The 20,378-nt window shown below is 41.3% G+C and overlaps 1 protein-coding gene across 2 annotated transcripts in view; it reads left to right on the top strand.

Moving 5' to 3' along the window:
- MKLN1 (muskelin 1) overlaps positions 1-20,378 on the top strand; it is a 91,093-nt gene that overhangs the window by 57,696 nt on the left and 13,019 nt on the right. For both annotated transcript variants that reach the window (XM_018083593.1, XM_018083594.1), the window contains 5 exons: positions 6,046-6,258; positions 8,012-8,233; positions 9,798-9,927; positions 17,824-17,971; positions 18,973-19,087. In XM_018083593.1, the coding sequence (XP_017939082.1) occupies positions 6,046-6,258; positions 8,012-8,233; positions 9,798-9,927; positions 17,824-17,971; positions 18,973-19,087 (828 nt within the window). The remainder of the gene's footprint in view (positions 1-6,045; positions 6,259-8,011; positions 8,234-9,797; positions 9,928-17,823; positions 17,972-18,972; positions 19,088-20,378) is intronic.

Below are 20,378 nucleotides of genomic sequence, written 5' to 3'. Positions count from 1 at the left end.
AAGTCTTTGCTGCAGCTCAGTTTAAACATTTTGGGAGAGCATTGGCTGAACACTGCCATTGATAAAGCACTAACAAGCTCTAATCTTAAAGCACATGGACTTGCATGAATACCAAGAATAATATGCATTTCCTTTCATTTTCAAGATTGTGGGGAACTTTCCCTTTTTTTTATTTTTTTTTGGGGGGGGAGGAGGATATGAATTATACTCTGAAACTAGGAAATGAGAGCAATTAATCTCTGCAGTTGTGTGTAGGCAGGAGGGACTATTTGTTGCATGACAGGCTGCTCTCAGGACTGGAAACAAAGTAGGTTGTTTGTGTCTTTTTATGTCCTCGTCCTAGTTTGCTTTAGGACAAGAGCATTTACCTCATGACGCTTATTTTTGAACTTTATACTGGAGGCAGTGTTCACATTCCACTCAGTCTTTTACAGGACCAAGAGCGGAGAATTAGTCAGCTGTTCTTTGTTTTTATTTCCCTGACTCTTGAACACGGTCCAGGCTTGCTCCTGAGGTTTTTCATCTGGATTGGTCTGAATAAAACAGATTTTTCTTGCAACTGAAAACCCTTTATTTGCAAAAGGTTATGATAACCAAAAGAAGCCAAGCTCCCCCAGTATTTGTTTGGGAGGGTGGGATGGGGAGTGGAACTGGTTCCCTGAGGTCATGTTCACATTAGAGGAGGTTCATAGGACATTTATTTAAAAACAAACCAAAAAAATAAAAGCTATCATGTTTGTGCCTTAGCAGAGCATGCCATGATGCTGTTGCTAAGATGATGCCTGCTGATTCTGGCATAAAGAGTGATTTGAGCAGCCCCTGCCCTAAGGAACCGAGTCCCAATCCTTTCTCTCCTGTATAGGAACAAATCAATTATTCTAAGGAGGCAGTGTTGTCTCTTGCTGCTGTTGTGTTGCTTTTTGAAAACGTTTTGTAAGTTAGTCCTTAAGTGGGATAATTGCTTTCAGCATTTGCAAGTTAAATGAAGAAAGCTCTAATTAGATTTTATAAAGTGGCTTAGCATGTTGAGAAGGCTTTTCATAAAGTATACTGTGTATTCACTTGGCGTTGCACAATTGAATTTCGTGTAGCACTGACGAAACCTAAAAATCCTATTTGGCCCTGGGTGCTTAAAGGATTGAAAGCCTGTCTTAAGTACTCCTGGCTATACAGACTCTCTTCCTTTCCTCACCATCCCACCCTCATCAGGGCGTTTTTCTGTGTTTTAGAGACCAGAGGAGTTGCGTCAAGACCAACCTGTTTGAGGAAGAGCATCAGAGCAGGGCATAAAGCTTGGCATTTTGTGGCACTTCCAAAGGGGACCGTGGCACTTGCTGTTTAATCTGTCTTAGCTGTTATTGTGCTGTGCTGATTGTATGGTGGGGCTGGGTGGCACAGAGCCACTTTGTTCAGGTTAGTCCTGGCTCCGTGTGGGCACTTATTGAGTTCCCCAGAAACCCAGCAGTGCCTGTGCTCAGTAGTTTTTGGTATTGTTTGGTGTCCTGTAGGTTAGAAATGTGATATGCTAATGCTTTCCTGCTGCTATCCCAGCCTTGGCAGCAACAGAGGCACTGGCCAAGGCAGCCTAACACATTGCTTGCCACCTGAATAAGAACTTAGCCTAGTCACAAGCCTCTTTCACGTGTGGTTTCTGCAGTGTGTGTGTGTGCCAGGAGCTTCCTGATGAGAATTGGAAGGAGTCCCCCAAGCTGGTGTTTGTTCAGGTCCTTTGGGCACTGTTGCTGGATGTGGCTTTACTAGAGTCTGTTTTATTGAAGATGAGCTCTGGGAAGTAACATCTCTGCTACCTCAGTCAGTCAGGTCACAAAGCTTCATCTGCAAAAGTGTGGGTTCCATGTGTGAACAACTTTGAAAACAGTTTGAAGAAACCAGATCTAAAGAAAAGGTCTTAATTATAGAATCATCAAATGGTTTGGGTTTGAAGGGACCCTAAAGATTATCTTGTTCCAACTCCCTGCCATGGACAGGGACACCTTCCACTAGACCAGGTTGCTCTGAGCCCCATCCAACCTGGCCTTGGACACTTCCAGGGATGGGGCAGCCACAGCTTCTCTGGGCAATTGCCCAGTTGCTACGTTGTTTGAGTCCTGAGTAGGACTTTCACCAAAATACCCAAGTCATTGCAGTCTACTGCAGATAAATAGCAACTAGTCAAAACTCTGATTTGCCTTCCGCTCTGCTTGAGAAGACTTGGGTGTGTTTAATGTTCTCTTGTGGTTACAAGCATGCAGGTAAAAATGTCTGTATTAGCTGCAAACATGTTTGGAAATGAGTATGTTTAGAGGAGTAACAAGTACAGTAGGTACTTTTTGTGTATCTGTTGGGTTTTTTTGGGTGATAAGGCCTGAATGTGAAGAAGGGTAAAGAGATCTCTAGTAAGATCCACTCATCTTGGGACATCTATTCATGGGTTGTCACCAGCCACCATCCTGGCAAGGGGGACAAAAGGTGGTTCTCCTGCTCTCTCACTAGTTGATCTCTTCAGCTGTAGGTTAGAGTGAGTCATCTCTGTCATGGGCCATTCTTCTCACTTGTTGCTTCTAAAGGGTCACTCGTGGAATCAACAAACTTTCCCATTTGGATTTGGTGGGACACTCTGTCCATGACAAGTTGTGGCAGTGTGTTCTTCGTCCAGACAGACTGCTCTTGTAACCACATGGAGTGACACGTCTTTGGATGAACATTCACAGCCACCCACAGGCACTTGATTCACTCAACCACATGTGCCCTGAAGTGTTTTTAGTCATTTACAGTGTCTCTGTAAATGGACTCTGTGTACCCCTTTGAAGTATGTTCATACTACAAGGACTTCCATGGTCGAGTAGCTCTCAAGTGAACACAGATTTGGCCTTTCCCCTCTTCTGCCTCAAATGTCAAACCAACGTGTACCACTGATGGACTTATTTACTCATACTGGTAAACCTGTAGGCTCAGTAGGAAACTTTTGACAGGTTCCATGTGATGATGTGAGCGGTGTGCAGGCAGAACTTCAGTTTTCTTTGAGAACAGATTTTGAATTGGATGAAGTTTTCTTTATTACAAGAGGTAGTTCACACTATGGCAGGCTCTGTTCTTGAGTGAACTCGAGCTGATGAAGTTTGATAAAATGATCAATCTTAAAACCTTAATAGCCCTTTAAAAAGGGAGCTGTTACGGTGCGAGGTGTGGTGTGGATATAATTCAAGAAAGTAGGTATTTATCCTTGATTCTTCTCTCATTTTAGAGCAGTCTTAGGAAATTCTTTTTTTTGTATACTTGGTGTAGCAACTGTGGTGTTGTTGCCAATGGCTTGAAATGGGTATTGTGTGTGAAGTGTCTCAGCCTCATGTCTGTACTCAGACAAATTTGGGTTGATGATGCAGCTTTTCTTGGCAAGGCAGGTCTCAAATGGCTAAATTGGAGATTTATTCTTCAAACAACCAAAGAACGCTATTTGAGCAAGTTTGGGAGAATTTACTTTAGTACACAAAGGAGGCAGTGGGAGATGATACTTAAATCATCTGGTTCAATTAAAAAACTGCAGTGCCCTGACAGAGGGTCAGAGAGCACAGGTGGGTCTTCACATTTCACCTACGGGGCAGCTGTGCCAAGGCAAATATGTGCTGGCTGGCAGAGGGCTGGTGCCATATCCTTCAGTGTCCCAGCTGCAGGGCTTGGGATGGACTTTGCATACTGGGGTGACCTGTTTGTGAGTCAGGGGCAGCCTTGGTGAATACACAAATTGGTGCTTCTCATGCAGAGAAACTCCCCTGTGTGTTTGGAACAGGGTCCTCTGGAAGGTACTATTTTGTATTTTCTAGTAACAAAGTAAATTATGTTGTTGCCTTCCCTATCATCTTCCATGTGACCAAAGGCAATGAATGAGCTTTTGCTGCATTTCAGGATTTTATGGTACTATTTCACTGCTATCAGTACTTTTTTTTTTTTCTTTTCTTTATCAGAAAAGAAAATTATCTTAATTACCATGAAGTAACTAATCCTCAGAGCTGTAATCACTGCTGACATAATGCTTCATATTTACAAAATATGAACAATTCAGTTCACCTCTTCACTTTGTCTTTTGAGCTACTGTAAACAGTTTCCTGGAACCATTGTTTAATTGAGAAATTGAATTCTGTAAGATGAATAGTAAAGGCTTTTGACTACAGAGATGTAATGCTTCCTTTCATGTTTTATCCAATTTAGTGATGCACGTTCCATCAACATACTTTAAATTTCAGTAGAATTGTTGGAGTGAAATGGTACAATTATGAAGATACATTTTTTTCATAAATCAGTAGTTGGGAGCACATGGAACAAATATTCTGCTGATTATTTGTTGTGGCTTTAAGTTTCCTAATAAATGGTGAATTGCTACATGTTTGCCTACTTGTATAATCTTTATTTTTTCTGTCATTTTTAATAGATTATTTTTATAGAACCATAGAACAGTTTAGGTTTGAATGGACCTTAAAGATGATTCAGTTCCAGCTCCCCTGCCATGGCTCCAAGCCCTGGCCAACCTGGCCTTGGACACTTCCAGGAATGGGGCAACCACAGCTTCTCAGGGCAACCTGTGCCAGGGCCTCACCACCCTCACAGGGAAGAATTTCTCCCCAATATCCAATTTAACCCTGCCCTCTGTCAGTTTGAAGCCATTCCCCCTTGTCCTGTCACTCCATCCCTTGTCCCAGGTCCCTCTCCAGCTCTCTTGGAGCCTCTTTAGGTCTTGGAAGAGACACTCATCGGTCTCCCTGGAGCCTTTTATTCTCCAGGTCAACACTCCTAGCTCTCCCAGCCTGGCTCCAGAGGAGAGGGGCTCCAGCCCTCAGAGCATCTCTGTGGCTTCCTCTGGACCCAACCCAATCAGGTCCATGTCCTTCCTATGCTGTTGGAACCCAGAGCTGGAGGCAGCTCTGCAGGTGGGGTCTCACCAGGGCAGAGTAGAGGAGCAGAATCCGCTCCCTCTACCTGCTGATCCCACCTTTTGGTCTTTCATACTTTAGTCCTCTGCACATCTTACCTTCCTTTGTCACTTCAAATCTTCCCCGTGTTCGTGTTGGTTTCCAGACTCTCAGGTCAGCCAGCCTTGTTCTGGCATCCTCATTTGTGAAGTGCCAAAATTATACAAACTAAGCCTAAATAAACTATGGAACTGATCTGTACTCCTGATGCCATGTTTTTCTTCTGTCCGATATTTTGCAAGTAAGGCTCTGCACATCTTGATTTCTAGTATTTCTGAGTACCAGAATATCACTCCTCGTGCTTCCAGATAAGTGTATGAAGGCCCTTAAAATTAGATTTGGGAGCAGAAAGGTCACTGCCCAGTACTGTGTATCATCATCATAATGTCATTGAATAAATCACTCCTTGATTTAACTTGAGCACTCCTGGGTGGATTAGCCTGTAATAATTTGCCAGGGGCATTCTCTGTGTTTCTCTTGAAGACCATGACTCAGGGCAGCTTTGCTTACCGTGGGAAACTTTCTTTTGGTTGGAGGCTGGAAGGGCCATATCTATTTGTGAAGGACAGGGAGTGCTTTTGTTACCTTCCCAGACCCATTATGGGATGTGATTGCTTGTGGGAGTGTCTGCTTATGATCTGTTAGAAAACAGCCTATTAATAAAACAGAGGCTCTTGTAATAGAGCACTTCTTAATCTTCTTCCTGTGTGGTTATTTATAGGCTGTGACATCTTAATTTGCCTCTCATGTGCATCAACTTCTGTTACTTTAAAAGTTCAAGTAGCTTTCACAGGCCTCTGAGAATCACTTCTGGAGGAAACTTTTCTGAGGAATCTGACAAAAAAAAGTCCAAGTCACAAGTCTGTTGTGACAAGTGCATTAAGGTTTTTGCTCGTGTCTTTCTAAATGACAAATAATGGGATGTCTTCTTATAGTTACTTATGTATTAATCCTGTCTTTGATTACAAGCAGATTTTCCTGAGTTCTAGTTGCTGATAATACGTAATTTGCCCTTAGTGACCTCCCTGGAGCAATATTAAATCTGTGATTGCCTGATTTTTGTGGTCTTGTTCTCTCTTAGAGTGGTCCCAGTGCCAGATCTTGTCACAAGATGTGCATTGACATCCAGCGAAGGCAGATCTACACGCTGGGCCGTTATCTGGATTCCTCTGTGAGGAACAGCAAGTCCCTGAAAAGTGACTTCTATCGCTACGACATCGACACCAACACTTGGATGTTACTGAGCGAGGACACTGCAGCTGATGGAGGCCCCAAGCTGGTGTTTGATCATCAGGTCAGCCACACTCACACTCCTCCTGCAAGGTCTCGGTGCTGGAGAGTCAGTTTTGATCTGTGATTTAGAAGTGCTGTACCAGGTAACCCAGAGAAGGGGTGAGGAGGGTGTGACGTGCCCTCAGTTAAGTTCTAACAGCATTGCTGTTTAATGCTGGTATTCTCATCAAACTGAGTCAGAAGAATCATAAAAACCTTTGCAAACAAATCCGTTTTATTAAGACACGTTTTATTAAAGCTCAAAGCACGATTCATCTGGTTTTAATCAGCCTCCTTGAGCTGGGTTTGCAGATCTGCCTTCTCAAGGCCATTGGGGAGCAACTTGGAAAGCTGTGCTTGGTACCTTTGGAATAATATTCCAAGCAGGCTGCTGGAATGAGGCCAGCACAAGAGCAGGATTCCTTCAAATTTGGTTATTCCTTCAAATTAAGTTATGTGCTTGCTTTGTCATGATTGAAACACCTTAGAGGAGTGGCTGCTAATCCCTTAAAAAGCCACACCTGTCCACGTGTGTAGACTGACAACTGCTTTACTTATGTTGTGCCTTCACTGGCTTTTGTCTACTGGAAAAAGATATTTTGTTCTCAATTGATTTTGTTATAAAGCATTGCCAAGAAACAGCACATCAGGGCTCATTTTTAAGGCAGTCCAAGATGTGTTTTATTGGTGCTGGCTGTTTTGTAACCAAAGCTGTTGTTTGCCAGCACAATGTGCCTTTCTGCTGACACCGAAAATTAAAGATACGCCATGTCTGCAGAACAAAAGCCAATCAGTCTTTCTGTTCTATTAATAACGAGTACCAGTCTCCAGGTGTTGGGGAAGAGGCACAAGGAAATTGTCAGCTGGCAAGGCCACTCTGGGTACCTTGTTTGTCTCCTGAAATGGTTCCTTTTTTCCCTTTGCCGTCCCCTGTGTCCTCACTAAATTCTTTATCAATCTGCAGCTCTTCCTCTCCCCTCCCTCAGCACCTACTGCAATAGCAGTTTTTATTTAACCTTCAAAAATGTGCTGCACTAGAGGTGTTTTGTGTAGGCTTTGCTGAGTAGCATCTCTATCTTACTGTAATCTTGTCTGTTGGTTTGCTTCCCCCCCCTCTGCTGTTTTGTAATGCTCTGTCTGAAAAACATCACCTGGAGTCAGGGAGTTTGGTTTGATTTGTGCTGCAGTGCTTTTCTTGTGTGCCATAAACTCAAGTCAGGCTTGAGGGTAAAACATATTTCTGCTGCAGTCCCATCAGGAGTCTTTGGCTGGGTTTATGCCCCTTTGTGTTCAGGTGATGGGGGTAACAGTAAAAGTGTGCTGGGGATGGAATCAGAGTAACAAATCACAGGCTGATTTTTGCATCGACCGAGTGGTGGGCAGTGAATTAGCAGGGATTTTGAATTTTTCCGTGGCACAGCCATTGCCAAAGGTGATATTCTGTTAACTCTCTGGCTGAGGATCCTTGTGAAAGACTCTAAAATATTTTTCCCTGAAATCAGCAGCTAGAGATAAGTTTTCGTAGGTGATAAAGGGTACACTTATTATTTTTTCCTTATTAAACAGCACATAGAAATTACATTTTAAATTAATTTTATGAGATTGATACCTGACAGCCATGCAGATGTGTGTTCTTCCCTGTTTGTTGGAGGCTCAGGAGATGTGCAGAGCGCTAACTTAGGTGTGGCTTGCAGGAGAGGAACGTTTAATCTTAAACCTCAGAGTGTTGAAGTTTTCAATGTGCTGGCTTAAAACTGCTTCTCTGGTCCTTGCAGATGTGTATGGATTCTGAAAAACACATGATCTATACCTTTGGAGGCCGAATCCTGACCTGCAATGGCAGTGTGGATGACAGCAGAGCCAGTGAGCCACAGTTCAGTGGGTTGTTTGCTTTCGACTGCCAATGCCAGACATGGAAACTTCTGCGAGAGGATTCCTGCAATGCTGGACCCGAGGATATCCAGTCCCGGATAGGACACTGTATGTTGTTCCATTCTGTAAGTATCCACGCCCTGCTTTGATTGATGATGCCTGACTGTTAAGGAGAACATCTGTTTTTGATTTTTCTTGCAAATTTGAAGCTCTTTAATCGCCTGAGGGGTGTGTTGTCTCACTCAGTTCTGTGTTCGTGGACATTCTGGTGCTGCTTCGGTAAGTGCAGGAGGTACTAATTCAAGTCTTGGGGCTTTCATGAGTTCAGCTGAGTAACATTTCAAGTAAAAAACAAGGTGAGTTTTAATGAGTTAATTTTAGTGGAATAATAGTAAATTGGCCCGAAGGCTATGGTTCAATTTGACTTAAAGAATTGTTCTTTTTAAGTTGGTAGAGCAATTTAGAAGCTTCTGGTCTAATAGATACTCTTACTGGAATGGGACTTAGTAGGTGTGCATCGAGTTGCACAGGCCTCACAGCCCATGGTGGTGAGCCCTCAGCTGCAGTTTGTTGTCCTGAGCAGCTGTTGACAGCTGGGCACAGATGGAATAACGGGCACTTCATCCAGAGCCTGGCGGAAAAGCAGAGGGGTTGGTGGGATGGGGTGTGTATAGCATTTTATTTAGCATTAGGCATTAAACCCCACCTTCCATTACCTTTCAGCTGTGTTCATCAACCACATGTTTATTTAAGAGAAGAGAGTTAAAGAGGAGAATTCAGGAGATGAGAATTAAAATTAATGTTGTGACATTATTTACTGATGCCACCAATTCAAAACCCACCAATTTGAAGAAATTACTGAATTTGTTTCTCTTTCCCTTTCCAATGAAAGATCAGAATTTTTTGAGTGAATACTGGGCTTTCAGAGCCTTCAATTTTATTTTGGTTTTGAACAGCTCTTTAAAATCTGATGAAAAACATATTGCAACACAAAATTCTGCACAGGCACCTGAGGATCTTTCCAGTGTGTGTCTGTGATAAATGTAAGAATACTGGTTTCTGTAAGCACAGGTCGTGGAAGTTTAAGTCCTTTTCTGTTTTCTCAACCATTTGAAAGAATAATAATCTACCTCTTACAGACTTTCCACTTGGCAAACTTGAAAGAAGTAATAAACCTGTTATTCTTGGCTTTCTGCTTGCCATTTGCCTGTTGTGAACTTAGTAATGTACTGGTACCTGGAGGGTTTCTTCTACAGTCTGTCTCTTGTTCCTGTCCTGTTTTTAACAGTGAAATTATGATCTCATGGGTTTTAGACACAGGGACTGTTAATTCTTTAATATTAAACTTGAAAGATGAACTGGTGTTTTAATGTTCTGGAGTTAAAGCTAGATGAGGCAGGGCTACAGTAGTTACAGTGATTTTAAACTTAGAAGAAACATCTCTATTCTTCTTTGATTCATTAATTGCTGCCCCATCCCTGGAAGTGTCCAAGGCCAGGTTGGACAGGGCTTGGAGCAGCCTGGTGTGGTGGAAGGTGTCGCTGCCCATGTCAGGGGATTGAAACTGTGTGATATTGAAGGTCCCTTCCAAGACAGACCATTCTGTGATTTTTATGATTATTGGTCACAGCTGACCAACATAATTCCTTGAATTTTGTAAAGACTTTTTTTTTTCCCCCTTCATTCCAGAAAAATCGCTGCTTGTACGTGTTTGGTGGCCAGAGATCAAAGACTTACTTGAATGACTTCTTCAGCTATGATGTGGACAGTGACCACGTGGACATTATATCAGATGGCACGAAGAAAGATTCAGGGATGGGTAAGAGGAGATCTTCATAAGCATTTCTGTCCATTGGTACAAATGAGAAATAAGTTGTGAAAGGTGAAATATTGTAAAAGGAGAAATATATAGGTGAGAGACCAGGTCCAGTGTCCTGTGGGATCAGGTTGGCATCCTTAACTAGCCCTCCATACCCAAGTAAACTCCACAGTATTTAGGTTAAACTTATGCCAGCTCTTCTGTCCTTTCTGTTATTTGACACTCACCACCTTCAGCTCAATACAAATAATTGATGCATGAAACCATATAGCACCTCAAAAGAATAAAAAAACAAAACAAAGAGCAAAATAAGAATTAAAAATACCTCTTGAAACTCTAGCAAAGACCAAAAAAAAAAGAAAAAACTGAATAAAGTAAGTTTTTTTTAAATCTGGAAAGGAGAAAGTTAAATCTTTATTTTTCTGTTTTCGCTAAGTGAGAGATACCGTAAAATCGGCTTGGTTTGAGATGCAGAAAGGCAGAGAGGATGCTCAGAGACAGAGAATTGGAGGGATAGAAGTTCTTTCAGCTGACAGGAGCTGACCAGAAAGATGAGACTAACCTGTTGTCCTGTTACATTTGTAACAAATATCAGGAAGTGCCAAAAAAAAAAGGTAGGAGGAAGGAGCAAGGCTTCAACTCTGTTTGGTTCATACCACTGGAGCTGTATACCCCAGACAGAGTTCTGTATGACAGAAATCTTTTAGAAACACCCAAAAGGCCTGTAACATAACCATAAAGAACTGATTTTATACCTTTTCTCCTCAAATGACAGAGAAAAATGTTCTTGTTTTTTCAAGAAGGATTTCTGCTTGTATAAACACATCATTTTCCTGTTACAAATACCCTGATTTTCATCATACAACTCAGAATTTGAAGTTGGAGTTTCACTGTGTACTACCATGGGAGTATTTCTCAATATTATTTATATTCAGTCCTGATCTTGTTTTCTCTTCTCCCAGTTACCAAAATCCCAGGAAGCTAATTTATCTTGAATTTAGGCTGCCTTCCTTCTTCTGATCAGGCTTCATTTTTAGCAAGTAATTTTGCTGAATGTTTGAAGTGAATTATTGATGGTTACGAGTTATTGTTTACTTGTTAATCTAGTTATGGCAACAAGGGAGAAAAGTACCCAAGCTCTTATTCTCTGGAGTCATTTATTTACTTGAGTGCTTCCAAGAAGGAACCAGCTTGGATTGTTGACAGTCTCCTTTATTCAGGTGCCTGCGTGTTGCCTGATGCTGCTCCACACACACCCACGCACTGTTTGTTATCCTCAGAGCTTTTAAAGAATTGATTTTCTTTTTTTCCAGGAAATTGCCAGCATTCTGCCATTTTGATCTTTTCAAACTACATTTCTTCGTAGCCAGAAGCCTTAAAACACGTGGCTTTAAGCTGACACCTGTGTCTGCTTCAGATTTTAAAGATACTGAGCTTGTCTTAACAGCTGGAGAAGACACTGAGCTCTGCTTTTCAGAGTATATGAACTGCAAGGCTCAGCTGAGTAAGAGAGACTATAATTTTTAGCCCTCCTCCCCATTCCCACAGGCCCTGAAGTGGTGAATAGAAGATCTTTTTTTTTTTTTTTTGGTAAGAAAATGACTCATTGGACATAATTCACGAGTCGATCTCTCAGTTTACTGTTCTCCTGTGTGCACGGAGTAAACAAACAGATCTGAACATTTCCATTGCTTTTGAAAGGAAATGCTGGAATAATTTGCATTTTAACAGGAAGGGAACAAAATGCTTGTTACGTTCAGACAGCAAATGTTGACAGCACTGTTTTCACCCAAAAAAAGCAAGTCTTTATTGTGCTCTTGTTAGGTACTGATGCACCATTTTGATCTGTCTGAACAAAGTGATTCCCTGCCTGGTCGCTGTGAAGTTTTAAGCTGCTCGGTGTGATGAGTCAAGTTGAGGATGCCTGACCTAAATGTTCCTATAAAGTCCCATGATTACATTTTGTTCCTGGCTCACATGTGGCATTCAGTTCTATTCTTAGTTGAGCTATTTTGATTTTTACCCTTTCTAAAAGAACCTAATTGTGCATTTGTTCGAGTATCTCTTGGAGTAGTGAGAAGATTTTATTAAAAGTAGTAAAACGTATCACTGAGGATTATCAGTAACATAGAGTTGTTGCAATGCTATAAAACTGTGGTGATGATGTGTTGGTTTTGCTACTCTCATCTTCTGGGTGAGATATTTATGCTGTTTCTTTGCTTTTGTTTTTGCCTGTGATGTTGATCTTTCAAGCAGTTCTGTGTAGGGCTGACATGTTTGAAAATAGTGGGTGATAAGTAGCAGTTAAATTTTCTTAACTTGGAGTAAAGGACATAATTTTAGCAAATTTAGACATGGAACTGTGATGATGTGTTGGATGTGAAGGAAGGCAGTAGTGGTGGAAACTGGAGGAAGTTTAGTACTGTTGGATAGAGCCTGTGGTTGGAGGAAAGGCAGTTTTATACTCTTAATCACTTTAAAAAGCACATAAACAACACACAACCAACAAAAAAAATCCCCACCAAGCCCCAAGAAGATATTCCAGAGTGTACCTCTGAAGTACAGAGGGGGTCTAGAGATGCCACCAGTCTCAGGTGTCTCCCCAGGGCTGGAATGACTATTTCTGACTCGATTAATGCACAATCCATGACTAACCATGGACAGTCACTCCATGTCTAAGGAAGCTAATGGGAACACTGTGGTCAAGGTTCTTGTTATAATCCCCTCTGGCCCTGACTCAGGTGGTGTGTCAGAGCTCTTGGTCAGAGGGAGAATGTCCTTCTGCTCAAGAATGCACATCACCTTTTATCCCTTGGCATCGAATAATGTCCAAAGTCAAATGTGAACAAGCCTTAAACCTTCTTGTGGCTCCTTGTAATGGTGGAGCGGTTCTTTGGGCAATCTACAAGTAGTTTTTTAGCTAACAGTGAAGATCCTGCATGTTTTGCTGGGCAGGTGCTTGTTCCAGATACAGAACTGTGCACCTGATGGATGGGGAATTTCATGGATAAGTACCACGGACAGAGGCGACACAGCTCAGCCCAGGAAAGCGTGGTTAGAAACAAGGCAAAGTCAGAAGAACCTGAATCAAAATAGCACAGCACCATGGCCAGGATCCAGCTCAGCCAAACAGCTGGAATGTTCTGTTTTGATCACCTGTTTGTGACACCTGACATGTTTTGCCTGTGCTCAGGCAAGATCTACCTTGCCATGACCAGCACGTCCCTGGCCACGGAAGCACTTTTGTTTTTTTAGGGACTGTGCCTGCTTTCATCTTGTGAGGTGCTTCTCAGTCCCAAAATCCTTTCCTCTGCCTGTGAAGGTGAGTGAGGAGGAGAGTGGAGAGTCCTCAAATCCCAAGGATGCCCTGCAGAGATACCACAGCTCAGGATTCCATTCAGATTTACTGACTGACCTATTTTTTTCCAAAAACTCAGAGCGAACTGAGCATTGGACATTGGATTGTTGCTTTGGCAACATGACAGCCAAACTGTTCGGATGGTCTCCTTAGCTGCTCCTTGGCAGGCTGCCAGGTGCAGTCTCATCAGGAAAAATCCAAGAGGATAATCATTATCTTGCTGTGTCAACAGCTGGCCTGTGTGCTGTCACTCAACATTGGAGTTCAGGGGAGGTGCTGCTTCCATCTTATAGGAATTACAAGGAATGCCATGGAGTAATTTGCAGACCTACCACTTTTTAAAAAATTAATCCATTGGGAAGCGCCAGGTTCTGGTGAACAGCAATATCCATGTGATGGAGCTTTCTCCCAATTTTGTAATCACAAGGCATCACAAGGAGGGAGGTACTTGCGAGTCATTTGCAGTGGGATTGGCATCACATGTTCTGAGGGTTTCATAACTCAGGTGGCACTAAAAGGCTTTCTTTAATTACCCTTCATGACACGGTCTGTAGACTATAAACTTATATAATTTGTTTGCCATTGCCGCGTTTCAAAGCGTGTTTAAAAACTTGCCGTAGTGTTCCCTCCAATGTGAGAGATGAGCTTTCCTTTCCAAAATTCTGTCTGGTGCCATGAGAATATCTGTGAAACCATTAATTCCACTTCAGGTTGCTCAGAGAAGCTGTGGCTGCCTCATCCCTGGAAGTGTTCAAGGCCAGATTGGACATGACCTGGGATAGTGGAAGGTGTTGCTGCCCATGGCAGGGGGTGGGAACTGGATGGTCTTTAAGGTCCTTTCCAGCCCAAACCATCCTAGGATTCCATGAACTCCGATTTCCTGCTTTTCGAGCTCTGTCTCTGTGTAAAAGCTGTTTTTCTTGCTTCAATACTGGCAGCAGCCAACGCTGTGCTAGAAACGACTGTGGCTGTTTGCACACAAGAGCCAAAAAATATTCGTCTTTCTGAAATGATCACTGTGATCCAATAAATTCCTGTATGTAGGGACTGTGGTAGTGGGAACGTGGCTGTTGCACGATTAGGTGTCGCTTTCGGAGAAAAGCTTTTCCCATGTGTTATATTTAAATGGAAATTACATTGCACAGAGCTCCACAGCATCTCATGGAAGCTTGCTCAGGAATTATTGCTTGTTTATGTAACTGGCTGCGAACTTGGGGCCCGTGTGGCTGAATATTGTTCTCAGATATTGAGGCCATGAGCTTTTGATTTTTACTGTATAAAAATAAATTAAAATACTATAAGGATTCAGACTTCTCATTTTCAGTTAGTTACTGCCCTTCTACCCTGGGCTGGTTGATAAGATTAAAGGGGGAAAAAAAATATGCAGAGGCACAGGAAAAACATTTAGCATCTACTAGACTTTTTGGGATTGTGTTGTGTTTAGTGGTTTCTCTCTACAGCTTTTCCTCTTCAAAGTGATCTGTTGTCATAGGAGCCAAGTTAAAGTCGTGTAAACAGGGACCAGTGTTCAAAACAGACCTTAGCCCTCAGTCACTGCCTCGTCCCTCGAGCTGGCTGCCCACAGCTGACCCCAGAGGTGCCCTGAAAGGTGTGGAATCAGTGCAGGTTTGCTCCAAATCTGATCTTACATCTCTGTGAAGAAGCAGAAGTGAGGGAACTCCCATGGAGCCATTCCTACCACTTTATTCACCCCTTGGATCTAATACATTGCAAACAGCAGGTCATGCAGGGCTCTGGTTCTCACCCCTTGTTGTTTAGGATTTTTTTCCTCCAAGTCCTGAAATGAAACAAAAATGCATTGTAAGCAGTCAGTTACTGCCACTGTTGCAGGTTCATTTTTATAGGTTCAGTTTTGTTGGTTCAGTTAAATTCCCTTCCAAACATACATTTTGTTACCTAAATATCCCAAGTATTTTTCCAAGGTTTCCAGCCTGTGTCCCTGTCTAATACTCCGACTGCATTCGTTTGAATTATATCCAGCATTTCCTGCCAGCCTGCTGTGCTTGCAGATGATGAACCTCTCTTACCCTCTAGTGGAAGTATTTCAGTCCTGAGGATTTTATGGAGCCCTTTTGCTCTTGTAAAGGATCAGACTTTCTTGGAAAACATCTTTTTCTGTTGGTTTTAAAACATCACAGCATCTCGTGTTCACTGTGTAGTATCTTGTCTTATATTCTGTTTATCTTCAGGGACTTGTTTACCAAATTTTTGTTGTCTTGTGGGGTTTTTAATCATATTACATTGAACTTTCTAGTTTTGTCTTCCTCTGCAGAAGACTTGATGTGAACTTTTTCCAGCCTAAGGCACTGCTTAAATATGGTTTCTACACAGTTGCTTAGATAGGTCACAGAGTTTTATGTAAGTTGCTCCTTGTCTTAGGCCCTTAGTAACTGTAAGGTTTTATATTTCTGCTATTTTTCTAGACATTCTGCATTTCTAACAGTCAAGAAGAGACTGAGGGAAGCCTGAAATTACTTGACTTGAATTGAGGTTTGATTGCAGTTGCTGCAGATGAATTCTGTTCTTAATATCAAGAGGGAAAAAAAAGCAGCAGCGCTGAACTTTGGCAGCTTTTCCTCCTTCATTATTTAAATAATAATTTCAGCTTCAGGAAATCGAGCATAAACGAGATACAACATTCATTTATTTAACAACATTTCAGGACGAGGGATGGGACTTCCAAAGACAAGTTTCAGATGCTTTTGGTATCAGAAGGACCGTCTTCCTCATGATTATAATAATTTTCATTTCAATGAGCCTGAGGTATTAATGCTCTGAAGGTTTGCATGGTTTACTTTTTTTTTTTTTTCTAATATTCCCGGCATGGTCTCAAATGTTCAAAGCAGCAGATAGGGTTGCAAAGACATTTTCCATCTACATTAGCATTGCTGATCAAATTTAGATGGCTCTGCTGCCAGAAATGTCTCAAATAGGCCTTGAGTTGAATCCTTCTGGGTCAGCAATTTAGTCCCTGACTATGGCAGCAGCATATTACATGATACTTTTCAAAAATTGGCAATATTTAGTCTATAATTGTCTTTTTATTCTCAGTTTCTTTATGGGCTGACTTTCAGTCCTCATTTCTTATTAAAAAGACATAATTATTAAATTACTGTCTTTGTGGTTTGCAGGTAAAACAAGGTGTGTAGTCATTGTTCCAGCCTTATTCCCTGATTTTTTTTTTTTCCTCTTCTCTGCCACCCATTTGCTTTTAAACAGGAATAATTTTCCTTTAAAACTCTGTTGCAAAATTTGAGGTCAAACTAGGCAGGTTTGTGAAACCACAAGGAAGGATTCTGTCAATGGGACGCTGAGAATGAATTATCTGAATATATTCCAGTTTCTACCTAATTTTACATAAGAATTAACCATTTTTAATTTTTTTAAAGAAATGTTTGGGTTCTGTGGTGTGAACAAACGCTTCAGGAGAGCCTTAAATTGCAGAAAACCAAATTCTACCCAGAATTTCTTAATTAGTTTATTACTTTCCTGGCTTAGGAAATGAAAAGAGTGAGGTATGAGAATGAAACCTGTGACGGAATGGGCTTGCAAAATACCATTTTGTGTCTTCTGAAACAGCAATATTAAATGGTTTATTAGCCTAGGGCCTGTTTTCTAGGCCGTGGGTGCAGTTCAGTTTAATTGCAAGGAAGAATTTGCAAAATAGGAGAGTTCTGAGAATTTTTCATGCCAAAATCTTGACCGAAGGCCAGGAACCTTCACCAGCCTTTGTAAACTGACCCAGAAAGAGAAAGGGGACAAACAGGATCTGTAAACAAAGATCATGTGCCCTTCCCAAATACATTTTGGGAGGATGGTTGCCTAGGGAAACAGGAAATGGGGAATTATACAACAAACAAAAAGGACTGCCAAGCAAATTTGCTGACCTTTTTTCGGGGAATTGTGATGAAAACTGTTGGAATCCGCAGGATTTCACCATATCTCCAGATCTGAAGGTAGAACAGAAGAATAGTTTGGTAATTGCACCACAGTTATTTGGAAAATACAAAAGTCTTCCTTGGCATCTTCGTCCTGGAGGAAGCAATGCAGGGCCATGAGCTGTGAGTTCATCTTGAATTCATCATGGTTCATCCTGAATTTTTTGGAGTTTCCCAGCTTTTGCAGTTAAGCTTTTTGGAATCAATGCTTCCTTTTATGGATGAGATAATAACAAAATAACTCCATTCATATTTGCAAGGGTCATCTGGTCATTTAGCTCTGTTGTTTAGGCAGCTTAATCCTCATTTCTGAGCTATTTGTAGTCTCACAAATAGCTCTCTCCGTATCTTTCTCTACGAAACAGCAGCTCACAGAATGTTTTGTTTCCTTCCACGAGTCACAGATAAGAAGGGAAGAAGAGGAATTTGCAGTGGACTTGGCTTTAGCAGGGAAGGATTCAGCCTCTGGATGATAATCTGCTGAGTTGCAGGGAGAGTGAAATGCATTTACCTGATGCTTGGATCCCTTCCCGAGTCCTCCATTATTTCCAGCATGTAACTTTTATTTTCTTTTGTCAGTTCCAATGACAGGGTTCACTCAAAGGGCCACCATTGATCCGGAACTGAACGAAATCCACGTCTTGTCAGGGCTCAGTAAAGACAAGGAGAAGCGGGAAGAGAATGTAAGGAATTCATTCTGGATTTATGACATTGTGAGGAACAGCTGGTAAGTCATAAGTTCTAACTTCTACACTGACTTTCTTTGGAAAGCAATCCTGTCTCCCAAGGAATTGTAACCTCTGTTGACCCTGGAATGATGATGTTGAAGACAACTAAGTTCCCCTGAGGCACCTCTTTTTCCCTATAGTCTTTAAATACACCATGGCAATAATCTCCCAAATGAGAGAGAGAAACCATGTGAATTATTGGAGGCAGGTGGAGGGGACAAGGGGAAGTGAGCAATTAGAAAAGGCTTTTCCTGTAGGAAGTGCTCAAGGCCAGGATTCATCATCAGTGCAGCAAATTCAGTCAAATGTAAGTTGATAATACTGATGCAGTTGATAACTGGTACGTGGTGCCAGTTATTAAAAACTAAGGAAAACTGGTGCATGTGAATGGTGATGGAGAAGTGTCCATGGCATATCCACTATTCTGAGAAAAGATATCCTGGTCTGTTTGCTGTGTTCTGGTTTCCAGTGTCCCTTTTCAGAGCTGGCAGAGTTTTTGTATTCAAGGTCTCTTCTAATGTGGGGGTCAATCACTTTGAAAGGTGTGAATGTTGTTTTCTAAAAATGGATTTTTGGTTACAACTTAAGTCTGCTTGGAAATCACTGATTGATTAAATGATTACAGCTTTGCTGTAATCCATGGTCTAAAGCTCTGAGTCCAAGGTGTTTTTCTCCATAATAAAAAATACTTCATGCTGACAATTCGGTGGGCAGATAATGTAACATCTAAAGGTACTCCCAAAGCTCATGACAGATAACTTCTTAGAATTTTTTTTGTGTTTGGCTTGTGCTTGAGGACTGTGTTCAGCCAAGGTGACCTCTGATTGTTGGATGGGTTTCTTTTGTAGAGCTAAGAATGGGGATGGGATAATAGAGGACAACATGTAGAGAAGTAAGAAAATCTTTGGTGTTATACACCATTTGTACCTTACAGCCTTTCAGCAACTTTTCCTACTTCCTCTAAGTCCTGCTAACCATTATTTACTGCTTTGTATTTCAGGTCATGTGTCTATAAGAATGACCAAGCAGCAAAAGAGAATCCAGGTAAAAGCCTCCAGGAAGAGGAGCCCTGCCCAAGGTTTGCCCATCAGCTGGTGTATGATGAGTTGCACAAGGTATGAGGGTCCAGATAAATACATGATTTTTTCAGTCTTACAGCTCTTAAGATGTAGTTGTTTCCTCAAAGATGGTACAATTAATACAGGTTTTTGTTTAGTGCTAATGTTTGGATTGATATGGTGAGTAACTTTCATTTAACTTCCCATATTTTGAAATAAAATGCTGAACTTCTTTTTATGTCACTACAAAGCAGATATGAGAGCTGTTCTCACACTTCAAAACAAGTGAATCTTCATTATCTTCAGGGACTTAATCTCACAATCTGTTAGTGACTACATGGTCTCAGTTACCAACATTTCTAGGAAAAATCTGAATTAACTAATCTCAGTTAAGAATCTTCTGTACCAGAGATACCTGACTGGGTCCTGCATGTCAGAAGCAACTGTCATTGTTTAGCACTATCAGACACATTCATAGACTTAAAAATAGACTTAAAATTGGTTTTAGTGTACCTGACTGCTCAGTAAACTTAGGGGTTTGTGCATATTAACCAGTAAAGCACAAACCCACAGATTAGGTTCATAAATTCATCAATCCATGAATTTAAATTACTGTGAGAAACTTACTGAACCTTTCATAGATATTTTCCAGTTAAACTCTTTCTAGAAATTCTTTTTAGTCTGAATTGAAGAACAGAAATATATTTTAGTCTTGCACTCCATAGGATGGCAATCAGATCTGGAAAACCCAACTAGTCCAAAACTTTGGGGATAAGGGGGATTTGAAAGAGGAATAGGTGCAAATTTCGTATGGAGAACTTGCATTGCTTTTTGTCTTCACAGACCAATACTGACTGTAAATACTGCTCTGCCTTTACTTCTAATTGTAAGGTACCCTGAGACTGAGAGTAGTATTTTGTAAGTTACTCTGAAGGTTGCTAAATCATTGCAGTTGCCCAGCTTTATCTGACGAGCTGTTTGATGTGCTTGTTTTGAAGAGTCTTTATTTTTAGAAACCTCTGTTCCAATGACCTTTCTAAACTCCTCTGATATAAATAAGGAGAGCCTACAGCAGTGGGATGCAGAATACATTGTTTTGAGTGATTATTTTTAAAGCTGTGGGGAAAGGTAGCCTGTTGGACTTGTTAAACCTCAGTATTTGAAGATCCTTTGGAGCATGTTTAATGTCAACAGTTCAGAGTCTGAAATTACCAAACGGTGGGAAGAAAAATACAGTGAAGAAATAAACAGTCCTTTTTGTAACACTTCCACTCTTGTAGAAATTTACCTCTCTCTGTAAGTCTAGTCTTGCATTTCAGAGACAGACAAGTCGAATTAAAGCTCTTTG

The sequence above is a fragment of the Manacus vitellinus genome, unplaced genomic scaffold, assembly GCF_001715985.3.
Source record: "Manacus vitellinus isolate BGI_N305 unplaced genomic scaffold, ASM171598v3 scaffold_65_pilon, whole genome shotgun sequence".
Classification (NCBI taxonomy): Eukaryota; Metazoa; Chordata; class Aves; order Passeriformes; family Pipridae; genus Manacus; species Manacus vitellinus.
The sequence above is the reverse complement of the archived record's forward strand: the minus strand, read 5'-3'. Positions and strand labels throughout refer to the sequence as shown.